The 20,530-nt window shown below is 42.1% G+C and overlaps 1 protein-coding gene across 1 annotated transcript in view; it reads right to left on the minus strand.

The window, feature by feature from the left end:
• pou6f2 (POU class 6 homeobox 2) overlaps positions 1-20,530 on the minus strand; it is a 73,930-nt gene that overhangs the window by 40,022 nt on the left and 13,378 nt on the right. Inside the window, exons 3-4 of the mRNA XM_084566367.1 lie at positions 12,113-12,210; positions 6,533-6,749 (exon numbers count right to left, since the gene is read on the minus strand). Of these exons, the coding sequence (XP_084422493.1) occupies positions 6,533-6,749; positions 12,113-12,210 (315 nt within the window). The remainder of the gene's footprint in view (positions 1-6,532; positions 6,750-12,112; positions 12,211-20,530) is intronic.

Below are 20,530 nucleotides of genomic sequence, written 5' to 3' on the forward strand. Positions count from 1 at the left end.
CACTGAACAAAACCTCCCACGGTCTGTGGAAAAAAGGTGCTAAGTCTACTTTGTCACTGTGAATTACGGCGGTGTAATTCAGGAAACGGCCTTGTGTATGAAAGAGGAAGAAATGTGTTTGGGGGAAAAAAGCAAGAAAAGCCTCACGTGTACTTAGCGAGGCTTTCTTATGATCTGTAAGTAACAGATACCTCTCTCTCCAAACACGCCGTCCTGTACTGATGCCACAGGATCCATCTGTGATGTGTCTGCAGTTAGTCCAGAAATAGCACCCAGGGGACTTGCACACTCCTCAGGCCTCCTGCGGGACCTTTTAAGCCGCACTGATGCTGATAAAAGCCCCCACAAATCTGGCCCCCAGATACCCCTGCCATTAATTAAGGTAATTAGGCCCTGGTCAGCAATTAGTAACCACAGATAGCTTTTAGCAGTGGCTGAGACATCCACGCTGGCGAGGGGTTTGGTTCCACACCATCTGCTGACAAATGTCACCATGGACTCTTTGGTTTCACACGCGGGGAACTGGAGAGCCGTGTTTAAAAATGACCTCTGTGTGATCCAGGCTGCCTCCCAGACTCCCACCGCCTCTCTGCTGCAGCATCACTTTGTTTGTTCTCCTCGCTTCTTTGGTTCGTTTTCTCTTTCGAACACGGAAGAACAAGCGCTACGAAAATCCATAAACGTTGTACACGGCCGGGGTGGGAATAGGAAACGTTCACTGCACAAGCTATCGAACAAAATTAAAACATCTGGGCTCAGTGTAAGTAGTATTGATTAGAGCGTAATGCTACATTGATTTGCTTGTATTATTAAGTCCATGATAGATTTGTATTGATAATATGTTACTTTACATTATTATGTTATTTACAATTATTTTGAAAGTCAGTATGCTGCTACAAAACACAAACTGGTTCTGGTATAATATATTTACTGTACTGCAAGTTGAGTATTAAGATCATTCCTCTAAATATATAACAGGAAAATAAACTGAAATGCACAAGAAATGATTAACAAACGCTGCTAAACAAATGTGGGAAACATTCACAAATAAATGTGGCATCAACACAGCAGTCTGTGTGTGATATAAAGCGCTCTGAGTAGAACCGACTGATAAAAACAGGCTGAATACACAACGTTCAGCCTCAGAGGACAGATCATGCAATAACTCGCATTACTGGGGAATGGGAAATAAAGGATGCAGCTGTGCTACTTTACACAATTCCACATTTGAAGCAATCGGTGATAACACCATTTTCATTTCAGTTCAGTCCCATAAAATTACCATTAACATTACAACTCATGCAGAACACAGATAAATGTAAAATGTCACCCAGTCCTGCCAGGCAGGAATTCAAGTTCCACAAGATTAGCATCTCTGTCTGCTCACTCCCACTGCACCTTGTCTAATATTTCATTTACAACATTTCATAAGTTCATTTTCCCCTCACTGACCATGTAAATCACAAATCAATTTTCATTTAAAATGCTTGACTACAGATTGTTGCTGAAAGCTTCGGGAGTTGCCTGAGCAATGTGGCAGACCTTTAGCAAATCTTTGGGAAAGCGGTCTGGCTGGAAAAAGGAAAAAGTGAGATGTAATTTCTACAAAACAACTCCGGGGCCAAGCGGTCGAGGCCTTTACTGGAAGCACTTTACGAGAGCTGAAATATCAGGGAAACAAATACGCATTGTAATTTATAGGACAGTCAATACTCCCTCATTTACTGAAACCTTACACTGGTCTACTCAACAGCAGAAGGAGGACGACTTTGTGATAATAAAAAGATGAATATTGATTGCTCATAATTGTGGGGGATATTTGATCAATATATGCAGCAAGCTTAAATATTTAATTAAGAGCGTGCAGACTATTTTAGAAGAGCTAATATTTGGAAGTTAATTTGGCTAAATGAATCCAACAGTGTGAATGTTTCATTTGAAAACTTAATTACACCAGCCAGTGGGTAACCTGCTTTAGCTCAGGAGGAGCTAAGGGAATAGCAAACAGCTGGATTAAAATGTTGATTATTCACATAACTGCAAGCTCATTTCAGAATTTATCATTTTGTAATTCAGCCACCTAATACCCCCTGCTTTGTTGCCAGCGCCTTTAAAGTGAATGCATTACTCTCCCTGCATGCACGGTGCAGGCAGACACTGTGTAATGTGGAGGGACTGTCTTGTAGATGGTGTGTTTATGGCAGGAGGTTTGCAAAAAGCCTTTCTCAGTGTTTACCAGTGAGGGCAGATGTCAGGGTTTGCTGTGGAGGAGCAGACACAGCCACATCTGATTAACAATATTATTGTCCTCCTCCACACCGCCATAAAGACACATCCTCCTCCCCCCTCTTTTTCTTTTCTTTCCTTCTATTTCTGGCACCGTGATGTCCTGTGGCATGGCTGAACTGGAGTGACACCGCCACCATCCACAGAAACAAAAATCAAGAGCCAGGAGGTTAAGACAAATGACACTACTGTTTTATACCAGACAGAGAGCAACATTACAATGTCAGGGGATACATGCATTTAAATATACAGGACTATATATTCAAATGTGTGCTCTTGTGCAATTATGAAAGGCATGTAACTCAAATTCAGAACAAATCATTAGCATGTCTGCAACAAGTGAAACAGCGGGAGGTAAAATTTGCTCACATCTCTTCTTCACAACAGACATCAGAGCACAAATCAGTCCCATGGGAGTGTGTATGTGGGTTTTCACGCATGTACAGTAAACCTGAGGCTGAGTGTAAATTTGCGTGTTTGATTCTAACCCTCTCTTCTGTACATTTTGATTGGTAATCCTTTCTTTCTTTTTTTCCGCTTCTTTCCGTCGCCAGACTGTCACAAAGGCAGTAACCCCACACGTTTCCGAGCTGCTTATTGAAGACAAACAATAAACCACTGGCAGATATCAATGGCAGAGATGAGAACCCGGGTGCCATATCTGCTGGGACTGCCTGGCAAACCTGCCTCTGCCTGCGCTTCATCTCCAGCAGCACCTCTCACTCTCAATTATTTGGCTGCTGTCACAACAAATCAATCAAATTACCGCTCCAGGACTGTGTGCAGCTGCTCCTATTGCACCGCTAGTTGCATTAGCTTTGAAATGTATGAGGTCTACATTTTATCACTGTTATTTATTTAATGCGGCTCTCTCCCCTGCGAGTCATCTTACAACCGCTGCAAAGTTAAATCATTAAAGGACGACGTGGAATACATACTGCTTGAGAACACTTCAAATTAAACAGCGATAAGGGAGAAGGGATGGGTCTGGCCTTTATTGTGTTAAGATGGCAGATGTTGATGTGAGGAAGTGTGGACTGCTTGCACACGGTCCTCTTAATGTACTCTCCTACTGTCTGAATGTTAGCTGAAGTCGCAGCTTATTTCTTTTCTTATTCCAACAAACGCAAACAAAAGAAAAAGCCTCTCACAATGAGAAACAACTATGGCCCAAAAGGGAAGACTGAAATTCCCTGATATTGTAATGGGTAAAGGCACACAGAGGCATTCCCACAGCAGACAGAGGTTAAGTCAGTGGCCCGGCCCGGTGAGCTAACCTCTTAAAGGAGCAGCAGTCAGCTGAGGCAGAAGAGATGCAGTCTGACATGTCTAACTAGTGTGGAAACATTTGGCTCTCCCCCCAGGAGCCCACCCTTTGGTGGTGTAATGAGCAGAGTGATTTCCCTAATTTGTATCGTGCCAAAAACCCGCAACCTGCGAACGACACCGCTGAGCGTTTTCATCAAAACGACAGACATGCCTTTGATTGGCGCTGACACGGGGTCTCATTACTGCAGGTGAGTGGGATGCCGACCTTTATCAGGAAGCTTGAGTGCTGTTTTGTGTTTCCAGCGGACGAGTACAGAGGAACAATGCTCTCACCTCACCATTAGAACTCGGCTCTCTGATGTGATGCGCTGCCTGGCTTTCTGCTGAGAGCAAATAAGATGGGATATGCTTATTAATATGAAAGCGCTCCAGTAAACTAGCTTCTTGCATTACCTTTGAGTGAGTCATGGAGAAGAGGAATAGACAGATGAGACTTTGTTCTGCTTCCTCCCATTGAGCATTACATGTACAGTTCTTTGATACAGCTAGTTTTACAAGTATGGTAATCACGCTTTGCTTGTTATAAAATCATGAGAAATGGAAACTTATTAAAAATGCAGCAGATAGTTAGCATCATATCCAAGAACAACAGTCCGCGGGTGTTTTGCCTGCACCAATCGTGCATGCTTACTTCTAAAATTGTGAAAATAATTCTTTTTTCTTTTAGTCTCATCAGCCGTCATATTTACAGACCTCTAGCATGACCCAACCTAGTTTTTGCCTCTGTGAAGTCAGCTAGAATTGTGTGCACTCTGTCACAAAAGATAACTTTCTCCCTTGTTTAGTTTCATTGGGAATTTGTTTTTACTGCATGTTTGCGGGCATAAATCATTCTGACAAATAACCAGTTACACTGGTGCCTGTGTTTACTGAGTCTGCCACAAGATGCTGCTCAGTTTTATTTAAGCAACCGCTCCAACTTTATAGCACAACCCCATTACAGTGATAGTTATTCATCACAGTCTGAGAGAGGCGCCTTCCTAAGGCTCATAGTGGTCCCAGCCGATTCCCTTCTGTCAACATTAACTCTCACAGAGCCAGCTTTGATTAGCATGATCAAAATGCTCATGCTCAATCAAAATTTTATTCCCTTCATTAAAGTTTAATATGAGAATGCACAAAATTATATATATATATGCACACAATCTGAACTGACCAATTTTAATTTAATATAACTGCATTACTTTGTGTGGACTGAAAGCTTGAACACTGTGAGACTAAAACCATGTGAGCTCACATGTAAAGTATATACTTCCTCCACCCTAAACCACCAGTTCCTTGACACAGGCTTATTAGTTGGTCATTAGCTGCCTCATTACATTTAAATGTAGCAATTGGCTGGACTCCTCCCACAGCCTCATTACTGTGCCTCACTGTTGTCTTGTGCCTGATCTGACGTTAATTAGCTAGCAGTGTGAGTGCTGTAAAGCATACTTGCTCCTGAGGTTGTGAAATGAGCTGACTGCTCCCCGGCGACAGCGCTTCACTGTATTATATGTGTGATTAATCAGGCCTGGAGCCCCAGAGGAGCTGGGAGGGGTAGCGAGGGGGGACACGGGGGCAGAGGCCGGAGCTGCAGTTGTCTGACAGAGGTGCTGTGCCAGCAGGCCTCATTCAGCAGAGCCGTGATGAACTCGGACAGGGGAGAGTGGAGGAGCGCCTCGTGGCCAGAGGGGCCTGGACACAGTCAAGACATTTAGCTTCACTCGTGACTTGTGTCACTTTCTCTCCGCGGAGGTCCCTTCAATGCATCCCCTTCAGATAAGAGGACGTGCGAACAGGCAGTCTGTCAGTCCACACGCTTAAAAAAAGATCTGCCACAGAGGCATTTCTCCAACAGTTTTTTTTTTTCGGTATCTCTTGTGGCTGGAGAATTTTATCAGCGCATTGGATTCAGACTGTTGGTTTGTTTGGCAGTGGGCAATATGGATGACTGAGAGGTGTTTGTTTTGGTGTTCTGACACCCTGACAATGTGTTTGTCGATCAGAGCATCAGATCACTGAAGCCTCTGGGTTGTCCCTCACGGACTGGGCAGAGGATCTGTTGAAGTGTGAGTCAGACTGGCCTGCTGGGCCCATTATCGTCCACTACTGACGGATACATTGAAGGGCTCGCTGGATAGATGTGGGTTTATTAAAAGCTCTGCCCACAGCGATGGCTGCTGTTATTTATGCATGTTTGTGTCCATTAGGCTTCTACCTCCACATTTCCTCACTCAGGGCATCTGTCCATCCATTTCCCCACATGAAGGCAGCCTTCACTGCACTTTGTGCTGCACTGGCATTATTGTAATCTCCATCCGAAAAACACACTGCTTTACATGTGGCCAGGCATCTTTTTACATTAGTGCAGCTCTCTCATCTAAGATTCATGACTGACGGTTTCCCCATCCATCCCTCAATCTAATGGTATAAAAGAGACAATGTTTTAAACATTAAAATGAAAACCATTTACAACTATGATCAAAAGAGAACACTTGGGCATTAAAGTTTAAAAAGGCAAAGATAAGTACAGCCATGTGGACGGACAGATGAGGGGGAAAAAGATAAAAAAGTGAAGTACAGTGCACTCTTATGCACAGGAAAAAGGCATAAAGTGCTTTTGCGCTGCACTGCAAAACGCTGACCTGTAATTAATATGGTTGCTCCTCTGGGCAAGTTGAGGATGGCTGCTTTTTGGGATACAGACCCCTGGAGAATTCTTACCTGGTCGAGACCTCGGTAGAGCATTTTATTAGGGAAAAACACTGTTCCATGTCATGCAAGAAATGTATAACAGACTCGTATTTGTCATCTTTGAGCCTGAAACAATATTTTTTAGTTGTATCTAACCATGAGAAGCTTCACAGAATGATGCTGTTTTATCATAAGAGCATGTTTTTCTGTAGCTTCATTTCAGCGTTGCCCTTTTCCTCACCTTGCAGGTTCTGGAGCGGGAGCGTCATGATGCCCCCTGCAGCAGCAGCCACCAGGCTCTGGATGTTGGCCGTGGGCAGGGAGAGCACCAGGCCCTGCTGCCCGCCCAGGTGTCCGCCCGCGTTGAAGGGGATGAGAATGGGCTGGTTCATGCCCGGCGCGGCACCGGACATCACACCACCTACTGCGTTAGCCAGCTGCTGAGCCACGAGGAGAGACTGCAAAGGGCACACGTGTACGCACAAAACACACACACACAAACATTATTGGTGAGTGTTTTGTCTTTACATTTTCTATCTGTATATTAAGAATCCTTCTTTTTTTTGCACAAATGAAATAAAACCTGCATTTCATTTGATTAATTTCAGTTATTTCTGGGTGTAAACAGAATCACAATTAAATTCTTTACTGTATGACAATTTAAAAATACACCACACTTGCTACATTTAAAGGTAAATGAAAGCCTGGCGTTGGCTTATTTAAATTTTTTAATTCATCTACACTCACTTGCCAGTTCATTAGGTACACTAGTGAAAATTAGTTTGCAGTCTAATATAACAGTCTTGCATGAAGGTTACGGCATGTTGTTCATTCAACTGTGTTGTACCGACACATATTTCTATTATTTTGACCAACTCCTTTTAGTTGGCTAGACTAAACAGAGACACTTTAGTGTCTAATTTAATCCAGTTTAACAGCCCCCCAATCTACATCTTCCAATATGATCTTACAGTTGAATTACCACCTTTCTGACGCTGTTTCAAAATAAATTTAACATTATAAAAGCTAAGATCTAGTGCAGGACTGTTATATTAAAATGTATTCATTTTCAAAATGTACCTAATGAACTGGCAAGTGAGTGTACATCAGTATACATCACTATTTTAGATGAAGTTGTGGATTATAGCAATGTGACCTCTATTCAGAAACACTTCAGATTTCATGTAAAGCATGTACTATCCTGTTTTATTGCGTCAAACCAATTTTAAAACATTAATACGAATATATACTCTATAGGCGTGATAAAATATACCATAAAAACATGGAAAGATATCCTGAGCAAAAGATTGTGACTGAGTGGTATGGATGACATGAGAGCAAACTCATCATATGTGTAAAATAACTACATGGACTGATATTTCTGTTAGATGTTCATTACAATTTGCTCAATTAACTGAAGAACATTGCAGAACAATAAAAATTCTGACAAAACTAACTGAACCAGAAGCTACAGAAACCAGAGGTAACACACAGAATAAAAAGAGTAAGTGATGAATATACACAGTTTTATATCCTGAGATGCTTAATAGCGAGAATTAAAGCAGATGTCTCCAACTCGACTCCCTCACTAATCAATGTGTTTTAGATGAATGCGGCTGTTTTGCTGCTGAGCTTTGCGGTGCCACAGATTGACAGTCAAAACACACTGCTGCTGGTACTGACAGAAATCAAACCCCATCACTGTGAAAGAGCTGCGAGTTTTCCTTTCACCGAAATGCGGAGTGATTTACGTTTCATCCCACTGAACAAATCCCCGGTAACACAGTATAATGTGCTTGAAATGCGCCGTGCTTTAAAAAAGCAAAAAAAAAGTATCAGCACTTTACTCTTTTGATGAAGGATATAACGCATTGCTTTCTTCACGTAACCACTCATTCATATTAGTTAAAGTAGGATCGCTGCAGTCATACCCGGAGAGGAAAAGATATGTTATCAGAAGTATCGCTCTGAGATATTTCGCGCAGCAGAAGATGTCTTCAAGTGTATTTTCCCGAGAAAGTGGGTTTGGGAAACACACCTACACATTTTTCATCGAGAGTTTTGAGCCAGAAGTGGGAAGGTTTGTACCGAGGCTGAAATCCCTGTGAATACACAGGAAATGACATCGTACATTTCAGTTTTTCAAATGATGTCAGCGTCCGAGCATGTCAAACTGATTTAGTACAGGAGACGGGAGATGCTGAAAATCCAACCAAATTAGTGTCTAAACATGGAATTGAATTGTTTGGAATAAAATAATAGAAGTAGATTGTCAGCTTGTGTTGCGTCCACGGTAAAGCAGGCTGCTTCAGATGTTGCTGTGTAAGCCTGGCTGCACTGTGTTGGCTCCTCCACTGCGACTTAAGTTCACAAACCTTTAACTCCAATTGTCAGCTATCTGCTTCTGTTTTGCATGGTGTGTCTGCAGCTCGCACAGGATGCAGAACGGGCTGACTGGTGCGAAGAGCCCACCCTACTCTCGAGCCTGGTGCTCTTAGGTGACAGGCGTGTCACTGTGATAACCCCGCGAGGTGCAGAACGCCTGCACCCACTCCGACACACATGTGATCACAGTTTAAGAGGTCACGTTGGTTTTAAAGCCACAAAGAAAAGAGCGTTCTGAGACCAAAGTATCTGCACTCAGGCACAAATGAATACCTGTTTGTGTTTCTAAGCCTGAAGAGGTGAAGGAGTAGTCACGCACACACTAAAGGATTCCTCTTTCTCAACATTTGCTTTGATACACAACAACAGTGCATCACAATTGACAATCTGACGCTTCTGAGAGCATTCAGAATGACATTTGCCATTAACTTTAAAAATATGAATTAATAATTCGGGAGCTCAAAGAATCCTCAGAGGAAACTAACAAAGGCGACGCGTTTGCTAGCTGCAAGTGACATATGTTTAATCTTGCTTTTTTAACTGAATTTAATCTCAAATCGAAGCGGCGCATAATCAAAGACGCTCTTTGAACATTCCATGTCTGAATCAAACAAAATGAGATTGCCAAGCCTGACAGCAAAGACAGCTTCACATGGAAGGGAATAACATTAAAAGACAATTCTACAATTATCAGATGCAGCTCTGATTTATTTATCATTACAGGCAGCTTTGGAGAAGCAGGCAGCTGTTAGGCACGCAGGCAGCTGACAAGAGTAGATCTCTTGGTGTTTAGGCTGTTTGTTGTGCAACTTTCAGACTGATTATGATCTTCATCTGTGCATGTACACATCAAAATCTGAAGAGCAAATTTACAGAGAACATAATTAGCTCATCTCTGCAGCCACACAACAAGCTTTAGTTGTGAGAATCCTCAGCATCACTCATCTAGCTTTAGAAGCAGTTCACCTTCTGGCTTTTCGCCTGATCCTCTCACTCCTCCTCTCCATAGGTGCTGCTGGAAAACTGCTGTACAGTGCTTGGCAGACCTGACAGCTGAGTGTTGAGAAGTGGTCTCCTAGGGGCCACACAGACACACAGACTGGGTGTGTGTTGGGCTCGGGATGGGGAAGCAGCCCCACTCAGGACAGGATGCGGTACCCAGCCTGTCTGCCCATCAGGGGAGAATAGGCCCTTCTATCTGCTTGGCAGCTCTGGCACTGAGAAATTGCCCATAATCACCCAGATAGCAGACTTTTGTCATCCTAACTGCGAGTGGGAAACAGAAGGAAGGTAGATTCATGTTGGGTAAACTACCATCGGATAATGGTTGTTCGAACAATATCCGGCTCTGGAGCGAGAATCTATCAAAACATATTGATCCTGGAACAAGAGAATTGGGTATGGCATGCGGAGCGCCTTTGTTTCTGAAAAGTGTTAGCTTCACAGAGACTGTACTGACAGCATTAATATATTAGATGGTGACTGTTGAGAGCCGCCTGCTGAGGCTCAGACTGTAACTGCTGCCTGCTTGAGATGCTTTTCCTTTTGTGTTTATTTCTTATCTATTACCAAAACAGCAGCTTTTACCGGCGAGGACATGTGTAATCAGAAAAGTGCTTTTAATTAAGGGCATTTTTTACCTCTAGCAGATTGACTCTTTCACTGGGGATTTCTAACCATGCAAACCTGCCCGACAAAACCCTCGTCTCATGTTTCCTCTTTTGTCTACCCTGATGAGGATTGACTGTCACTGAGTAACGCTGAGCGCAGGGAGAATGGCCTTATTAAAGAGGGTGGAGGAAACCTGACGCTCTAAGAGTGTGTGTGTGTGTGTATGTGCTGAGCAGTGACATTGAGCAACGCTAATGAGATAGATGTTCATTAAACATCGCCGAGCCACCAGGCCAATAAATCCAATCAGATAGGACAATGCCTGATTGAGCTATTAACAAGGCTGCAGGCTCGGGATCTTTGCTCCCCTGCTTGTTTTGACAAGGCCTGTATTGTCAGCTCATTAGTGCCACAACTCAATTACATTTGAGGATGATGTGACGATTAAATACTTATCACATTTCACATTTTTTGCTGAAAAGGATTCACAGTGTCACATCCAGTCAGGGTGTTAATGTGTTTCACTCACCACTGCAAGAACTGAAAGAATATGCGTGTAAGCAGACGAAGCAGCTAAATTCATCAGAGAAACTCTCATGCAAACACATTAATCACACTCTATTAGCTTTGATCAGAGCACACGTAGCTCAGGCTGAGTTTTTCGTCAAGCTTTCAAATTACTCCAAGGATGTACACAACTTAAGAGTCTAGCAGCAATGTGGTGACACGGGACCATAAATTGTTGATGAAATTGAGCGAGTTGAAGCAATTGTAGTTAAAAAAAAAATCTTCAGCGACACAAGGTGAGCTAATCCCAACTTCAAGGCGACTGAGTGATTGAGACAACGACCAAAGGGAGCGGCTGATACAGTTGACTGACATATGACGCAGAGTTCCCCACTTGTTTACTGCAAGGAAACAACGTCCACCACCCTCCTACCACCAATTACCCCATGCTGATAGCACGCTTGGAGGGTTCAGGTGAACCCAGATGGAGCTGGGCAACCAGAGCCTGGAACGTCCACCAGCAACCAACTGTCAGCTACAGAGCAGCAGCACCGAATTTATGACTTTATGTGTGGACAGGACTAGTTCCATAATGGGTGAAGTTTGAAGACTGATAGAAAATATTAGAGACCATATGGACCGTTGAAATACTTGAAGCCAGTAAAAAACACACTATGAAGAGTCACGTCAAGTATTTCTGGAGATTCACAGCGAATCAAGGACGACTGATGATCCACACAATGAAATCCTAATATAGGACAAAACACAACAGTGCCTTCTGTCAAAGTTAGAAGTGCAGTTTGAGAATTCTTATTGGTTTAAATAGGGAAAAAAATAAGATGATATCATACATATATTGTATGAACAGAAAGTTGTCGTAGAAATGTATTACTACAGTTTGTTGTGCTTGAAATATGGGTTTATAGGAGTTTTTGAGAGTGAAAAAGCATATAATAACCAAAGATGCTTTAAAATCAGTATGCTGCTAATTTAGTTGAGTTTGAGACCCATATATAAACATAAGAACGCTATCTTGTATATAAAGAGCCTCTTCTATCTTTTTATTAATGTCATCTTTGCTGCACAAACCTTCATGAAAAGCCTGAATTTAAAATTGCAAGCGTTTTACTTTTGTCTAGTATCACATCTTTCATTACATTTTCTCCAAAATGTGTAAAAGCTCGATGGGAAAGGCACAAATATCTGCATCTCATGTAAACTGTAAACTGTGTAAACTGTCCCCAAGTATTAAAATAACAAAGGAGTTTGTCATTAGTTACACACGCAGTGCACAGCGTTTTCTTATCCTTTCACTCACCTGTGGACCCATCGGGTATCCTGGGTGAGACTGACCCAGGTGACTCTGCTCTGAAGGACTGCTGCTGGCGTCAGACTGAACCGATCCGTCACGAGCTCCTGAAAAAGCAACAGGCAGAGATCCATGAAGAAATGCAGAGAAAACAAAGACTCCACCTGAGATCAACACAGACTGAATAAGTAGATAAACACACGACACGAACCATGCTGAGATATTACAACACAGCGCGTCGTACGCGGGGCAGCTGGGAAAGGAGGGAGGGAATTTGTATTTAAGTGCTTTATCAATAACCACTGTAGCACTGAATAAATTACCCACCAGTGGAGAGGCTCATTGATGGGAGATGATGCATACTGGCGGGTCCCCGATGGCCTAGATTACCACTGAGAGATAGAGCTCCACCACAAACGCTGCGCCATATTATTCAGCCATTTACATCACTGAGTATCACTCATCTAAACCCACTCCCTCCCTCTGCTCCGAGCCTGTAGCTATGAGACACAATTAGACCTGTTTGCTATGAGGGCAGAGAGCAGCGCAGCAGACAGGGACATGATAATAAGCTCGCTGATGGCTGCGGGGAAAATAAAGGGCGCCGACGATTGGTTATCACGGCGATATCTATCTCACAGAATCTCTCAGCACTGCTGACTGCTCTAAAAGGTCCGAAAGGCTTTCACCCTTTGACCCCGATGATTTCGAGATCGCATGAGGTCTCACAGCTGACACAAAGACCTGATTAATCTTCTGAATCTGAAAGAATGTAATGTGAAGACCACTTACTATACATCTTAGTGGACCCAAAGACACAAACCCAGAGAAAAAACAACTCACAGCGTACATTGATTTTCACGAGAAGACTTCAAAAAACGGAGTTGAAAAGTAGCTGAAGCAGTTTGATGCTTCAGAGGATTAGTGTCTTTTGAAAGTGTTGGTTAAGGTGAGGGTGAAGCGCTGCAGAAACAAAGTCTTACAAAACTACGTGCTATTTGGAACAAGGTCCCTCGTTCTCGTTCAGACATCTTCAGGCCTGATTTGGGCCTTTTGTTGATGCCAGCTGCCGCGTTTTACAACTTCATCCTTAAACTGGGTGAACAAAGCAGTCTGATCGACCTTCAAGTACTTAACCAAGGTATTTATGCTGCTTTATTTGGAGACATCTTTATTAAGTGAACGTTTTGTGTGTTTTTAGATTGTGAAAAAATGTCATCCTTAGTTCATCTGCTTCTTATTTAAGTTTACTTTTTTGTCTCTTTTAGTTGGATCTACTGATAATAAGCCATCAATCTTGTATTTGTTGGAATCATCAGGGATGGAGTATAAACTAAATCATCCTATCTGTATAGATAGGTTGTTATAGAACATTGCTTTTGCTCATACACTTTAAGATGCTGAAGTCTGAAAAACTATTTTCTTCCACAAACCTCTTAGTACGCGTGATGGGATCCTACATGAGAAGATAATATCCTGCCAAATTTAAATCAGTTATGTTTATTTAACTTCACTTTTCCTTTGAATTAAATTGAATATCTCACAGGTTTGAAGTGTCTGAGATGCCACCAGAGAAACTGGATGTAATTTACGATTCAGCAACCCTTGAATCAAAATCTGGAGTTTGTTGGTGGGACGTCAGCAAACCTGGTCTGTCCAGTATAAAGCAGATTAGCTCATTTTTGTATGTAATTTTCCTAATAATTATTTTTTTAAACTGACTGCTGTCATTTAATCATAAATACACTCGCCTGCCAAAATACAATGTACACAAGTGAAAACAAACCCATCCTAATTTAAAAAGTCTTGCACAAAATCCTCCTTCATGACTGTTATGATGTTCAGTTTATGGTGAAACAGTGTCAGAAAGGTGATAATTCAGCTGGATGTTTGTGATGCTGTTAAACTGGATTGAAATAAACACAAAAGTGTTTGTGTTATCTTGTCTATTTAGCCTTGCCCACAGACTTCTGGATCAATAATTTAAATGTAAAGGCTCGCCTACAACTCGTTGTATTCATAAGTCAATCCAGAGGCTCAGTAAAGCTGACTTACTTCTTCTAAAAGCACAGAGGTGATCTTTGTACAAAAAGCCAATGTCGCATCTGTAATTTCATAATCTTGTTTTGAACTACAAAAACCCTGACAAAAAGTTAACAGAACAACTCTTTAAACGCACCGTCGCCATCATCCAACAACTCTTCCCCCGAACAAAACGAATTTTGCGGATGAAATCAAGCAAACCATGTGGAAATGCATTTGAAGGCCACCAAACCTTGTTAAGCCACACAATGTCGGCATCGAATTAAAAAAAAAAAAATGTAATCACATTTCCTCTGTAGTATTGATTTTTTAAATGGAATATCACAGCTTTTAAATAAAGAATAAATCCCTGAATGCATTGTGTGTTTTTATTCATGGCTGAAAAGGCTTTTTTGTGTGTGTGTTAAACATACAAGGCATACAGTGGTTTCTAGTCCTTTTATAAAAGCTTCATACAAAATGTACTATTCAATCGCCTCGGCAGCAAGATCTCATTGCCTGTCAAGTATATTTATGCAGTACATTTTAAGCTCCCTTCCGCCAACTAAAATCATTTCATCTTTGCATAAAATTCAAATAATTGGTGAATGGCATGACCTAACAAATGAACCTCAAGCATTTGATGGTTGATGTGAAAGCCCAAGGGGAAGCCTGCTTTTCTGGCTGGTTTCTACCTCTGGCTGGCTGGCCCTGCTTCTCCATAAATGTCCACATCGTCTCGCTTATCAGCCTCGTAACGCAGTGGTTATTTTGACAAGCCAGTCTCTATTCACCAATTATTTCACCCATTACAGATCACGTCGTGCCCCGGCCCCACCCTGCGCACCCAGTATCTGGGATTAAAATCAATCTGAACGTGCAGGAAATACTTTGTGACTGCATTACGGAGCTAAGGATAAAGTACAATATCATCATAATCTGTTTCATTTCAAATTAATTTGGAAAAGCGGAGAGTGGATATTGATTTCATTAGAAGTATTGTCTCTGAGCGGTTAATTTCTTTCCTCCAGACTTGAAACAATCTTAATTTTATTTATTGAAACTCAAACTTTCCAACCATCTCAGAGGCAATTCTCTAAATGCAGCTGCCACACTATGATAACAATACCAAACCCAGTAGTGCTGCTGAGCAACTTTTATGTCAGTGAATTATCCAATTATCACCACAACAAAGTCAATTAGCTAAATAAGGATATTCAGTTAATAATGAAAGACTTTATAAATTCTTGAATGAGCTGCAGAGAGAATGGCTGATGACTGTAGATAAAGACATTGGTTGTGAATAATGTATTCTATCTGATAAACAGCGTACTGAATAACGATTCCTTGACGCCTTTCAGTGCTTCCTTTCACAATAACCTAGAAATCTTCATCCCCTTGCAAATATCTGTAACGTTAACATGTTTATCACGGGAGAAAAAAATCGATAATAAATAAATACACATGCACATCTTCCCCCCAAAGGATTTGTGTAATTTCTTTAACTAAATTAAATAGCTGACAGGAGAAATATCCAGGGACTCAATCGTCAATTCTTTTTTTATTACCAGAATCTTTGTACACATTTTGCTTTTCTTTTCTTTCCTTAAAAAAAAAAAATCTACTTATCCAATGTGAATGACTCTTAAATGGATTTCCAGATGGAGATTAATACTGCATACAGAGGGGGAAAATATCTCGATCAAACCCTTTGCCGAAAAAGAAAGTCCTTTGATGCCGTGATTATACACAGGTCACACAATGGATAAAAATGGAATGAATGGATGTATTGATGTGAGGAGAGATGAAAGAAGAGGCCAAACGGATGAAAGAACAGGCGACGCACATTCAGCATAGCTTTACGTTTATCTGGGACATTCAGGCCGCATCTCTTTTTCTGATTTTCCCGACAAGTTTAATTGCTGTTGTAACGGTACAAGTGCCTTTGAAACATGAGTTTATACTGAATGACAAAAGCGCACTTAAGTCGATAAATGTATATACATGTGTGCTTTAGTGGCTGTGACTGCTTACATAAAAGAAGTCGTTCCAAAATCAAAGTGATGAGATTTCCAGTGAAAATACTTTTCTTTTTTTTTCTTTTTTTATCTAAGAGGAATAATTATATTTATTACAGGGCACAGAGTGTATTATGATGTGACTTATGTCATGGAAATATTGCCAATATCCAACACTATATAAATTCTCTTTCATTGATCACCAAAGTGGCCACTGGAGAGTGACTTTCAATGCCAGACAAGGCAAAGGCTGCTCTGTGTGTGTGTGTGTGTGTGTTGGGGGGGGGTCAAAAAGCTATATTTATTTGACTTCATTCAGCCTGTCTTAATGCAGGGTGCCCCAAGGACTACACCACAAAACAATTAGCCTGGATTTCATAAAGCAATCAGCATGCCACCTTGTCTAATGCAACCGCTTCATACATTGACAGTCTGTATAAAATGGGTGTTATTGAAAGCTTTGTGTTCGCGTTAGCTTTCGCCTCGGTGCATTTATGAATCAATTTTTGCCCATAAAAGAAGCTTTAACACTTAAGCTATTTTAGTGGAAATGCATTATGTAAGTTGTCAAATGTGCGAGAGAGAGGCCTGGTAACGATTCAGGCTATTCAGAATGAACAGCCAACCCCCATTTTTATAATGGTCCTTTTGAAAATGTCTGGCTGAGTGCATGTGCTTGCTATTAACATGTTGTCAATCATTTTCTCGGAGAAATGTAATCCACAGAAAAGAATTCAACGTTTAAAAAGAGGCTTAAGATTTAAGGTTAATTACATCCCTAATTGTTTTCTGAGTATAATTATTCCAGCTAATTATAGTGCAAAAGCATGCAGCAACGCTCTTTATGTTGGAAAGGGATCTGGGAGCTGCTGGAGCGTAAAGGATGGGCCCAGATAGGGAACGAGCCACATCACACACCAGGTTTAATTCCATCAATACGCAACCAATTGTCCCAAATTGTTTGACCATTGATTTTGTTAATACCACTTGGAAAGTTGATGTGGCATCGCAGTGAGCTGAGAGATTATTTCACTTTCATTTTTCAAGCAGAGCAGAATAAAGTACAAGTCGTACTGCATACAAGAGAGACGACTGTAATGTGAAGTGTGAGCTTTATAGTGATTTACTTAACTCCTTGTAGAATGCAAGGGAGCCGAAATCACCAGCGATTTAGCTCAGTGTTTCATTACTCCCACCAAAGCCCTCAACAATAACACAGGGCATAATCTGCTGCCAATAACTCCAGGTGCTCTTAGTCAGATGGCTCCCTCTGGACCTGCAGGGAAGTAATACTCTGTTTAGAGGCCAGGGTGGAGAAGCTGCTTGGGATAGGTCAATAGTGTTTCTGGGGATAGAAAAATCACCAGAGACTGACTTTTGAGTGTCTGCCTGTAACACTATTAGCTACATTATGGCCACTGCTGCTGCTAGGAGAGCTGTCATTTCCTTAATTAAGAGCGCAGCGCGGAGCGGGAGGCAGAAGAGGCCACGGCAATCTCTCCGGCCCTCAAACATTAAAGCTTGATTCCTCATCGCGCGGGGGCATAGACCTTACGCCGGAGAGAAAATCTATCTCATTCATTATTCTGGCACAAAGTGGAATTATGGAGTTAGGGAATTACATAGGAGGTGGTGCAGAGGAGTGCACCGAACAGAAAGGATTTTACACCTCAGCAGTTCTGTGACTATTTCTGAGATCATTGTTAAGTCACCAGCACAGTGGGGAAGGCTCAGAGGACACAAGGTGAAGGAGGACAAAGAGGAAATGGACGGAGTAATGTGTGTCTCCACTGATAGGAGGTTTTAAGTGTAAACAGCAGAAAATAGTACACTTCAGTAGAAGAACGGCTCCAGTTTCTGATGAATGGATGGGGAATCTGCATACAAACAATGCTTATGGCAGTAAGGGTCCTGTGCTCCGACACTTAAGCTCTCACTCGTGGCCACAGGTCTTCACCAAAAGGCTCTCTGACACGAGAGTGCTTTGCTCCAGCTCTTACCTGTCTCTCCCTTGATGCTGGAGTGGAGATGGAGGCAGCACAAGCACGAGAGGGACCAGAGGGAGGTAAATTGGTGAGAAGAGGCAATGCCCATTTCAAAGGTCAAGAAGGAGAGATGGTGTGATGGAGAGAGGAAGAGGAGGAAGAAGAGGAGGAGGTGGAGGGGAAGGGGAAAAGAGGGCTTTTGTGTTGCACCCTCACGGGGGACTTGGGACACTTTGCACACGAGCACATATGTTACGGGGCGCGTCCTCCTCATTCCCAAAGCAATGTCAACCTGATTATCTCAGGGTTGAAAGAGGCAAATAACAATCCAAATTATTCTTCATCCTTTTACGGCCATCAGCAAAGGCGGGACGTTGAGATGAAGACTAGCTTTAGAGAGCTGTAAGCCTTTTAGGAGGTGCCTGCTTCACTGTTGCTCCTCCTCCTAAATTACTTAAATGATATTTGCCGTAAATAGGATTCTGCTGCCTGCAGCCTACAACCCTGTGATGAAAAAAGGCCTTCCTCTCACTCTGTGTCACTGCAGACTAAATAAAATCAAATCTGCGCTTTCTCATGTGACGGTTTTCAGCTCTTTTCTGTTTTATATCATGTACTGTAAATGTATCTGGACTTTGGACTAACGGTTGGATTACACAAGACATTTTAAGACTGATGCCGAGGCACTAGTGATGGTCTTTTTCTGCACTGTTTTCTGAGCTTTCAAAGACCATTTGAGCATTAGCTAATTTACCTAAAATATAACTGGCAGGTTAATCAATAATGACAGCAGGCTGCAGTTGCGACTTGAAGAAAAGAAGTACACTGAAGTAAAAGTGAATTTTCTCTGCATGTACGGATGCAGCTGGGGCATCTCTATAGCTAACTATTTGAGCAGGCTCGCCATAAATTGATGCTATAGCCCTCACCTGCAGAGGTGCAGGTTTGATTTCACCCCGGTGCCTTTAGCTGCATATCGTCCCATCTCACTTGCGCAATTACTTCCTGTAACTCCACCAGTGACTGTCCAATAAAGGTACAAAAGGCCAATAAAATTAATTCTTATAAAAAGCTGCAGGTCACAGTGAGTCAAGTATTCATACCTTCAACACTGATAATTCATTATCTAACAAAAATACAAATATTCTCTGGTTTCAGCCTCAAATCTGAATATCTGCTTAGTAAAACAACTACAGACCAATCGTGTTTTGGTTTTGGGCTGTTTTCAGAAAACAAGTAATAAAAACCTACGATGTTAGCTTCTGTGAAACTATAATGGGTTTTATCTAATTTTATTTTATAAAATTAACAATTAACCCAGAAATATTTAAATGGTTAACCAATAAAGAAAAACTTTCATCCTTTCTAATGAGCTTCAAACTTGTTTCTTCAAACTGTTATCAGTTTTAAAACAGCCTCTTTTTAGATTTGTGTCCATCTTGGGTTGCATCTGGCCAACTGCAGGACATTCAGAAGTAGCCGTTGGGGTGCGAGGGCAGTCCAGCGCTGTGTGTCTGTGTCTGTGTGTGCGTGTGGGGGGCCAGACACCCACATGTCATGCCTGACACATCAGCCTCGGCCCCCCAGGCTATCCGGCACTAATGCTGCCTATGTCCCACTTTCTACCCCTTGCCCCTCAAAGCCTCCTCTCCTCCCCCCTCCTCACCCATTCCTTCTGTCATAGAGGTATAATAACAATGGATCAGAGCGGCGCTGCGGCACAGGCTCAATCACTATAGGATAACATCAGGTGATACAGGCTGCACAAGAGTATATCTTTACCTCCACCGAACCTGAGCTAAACGGAGTTTATCTAGAAATGAGTTTATCAGGAAAAAGTACATTTTAGTTGCTGCTGTATTCCCCTGTTGTGACGACACTTACAGAGCTGAGTGACTACGGGTGGAAACAAGCAAATAATCACGTCGCTAAAAAAACACCTCACCCCACCCCACCACTCCTAGCACATTATTCTGGTGGAGCAGACAAATAGTGGAAGGAGGGACGTCAGGAAATAGTATTGCTTTGAAGCCCATAACTCTATTCTGGAGAAAAGAAGCATCACAGTGTTATTCCACATCCTCAGATATAAAGGGAAAAAACATAATAACTTCTCGATAGCCTGGATCTCCACTGCCCTATACTAGCGCTCCCCCTTCGCCCGCCCACACCCCTGCCTCATCCACCGTACACCCACTTCTCCTGCCTCAATCTTTGGTTTCAAAGGAAGCGAATCAGCCAGAAGGACAGAAGGTTATGCATTAGTACTGGTCATTGCTCAAAGAGCGAGCGTTATAAATAATAAAGGCTTGTGAAGGACACAAGGGCTGTGGGATGCATCTCTGGTTCACGCCACACAAGTCAAAGACAAGACTGTAATTTCTATTCCGAAAATGTGACCC

Source organism: Chelon labrosus (assembly GCF_963514085.1).
Source record: "Chelon labrosus genome assembly, chromosome: 18".
In the NCBI taxonomy this organism is placed as follows: domain Eukaryota; kingdom Metazoa; phylum Chordata; class Actinopteri; order Mugiliformes; family Mugilidae; genus Chelon; species Chelon labrosus.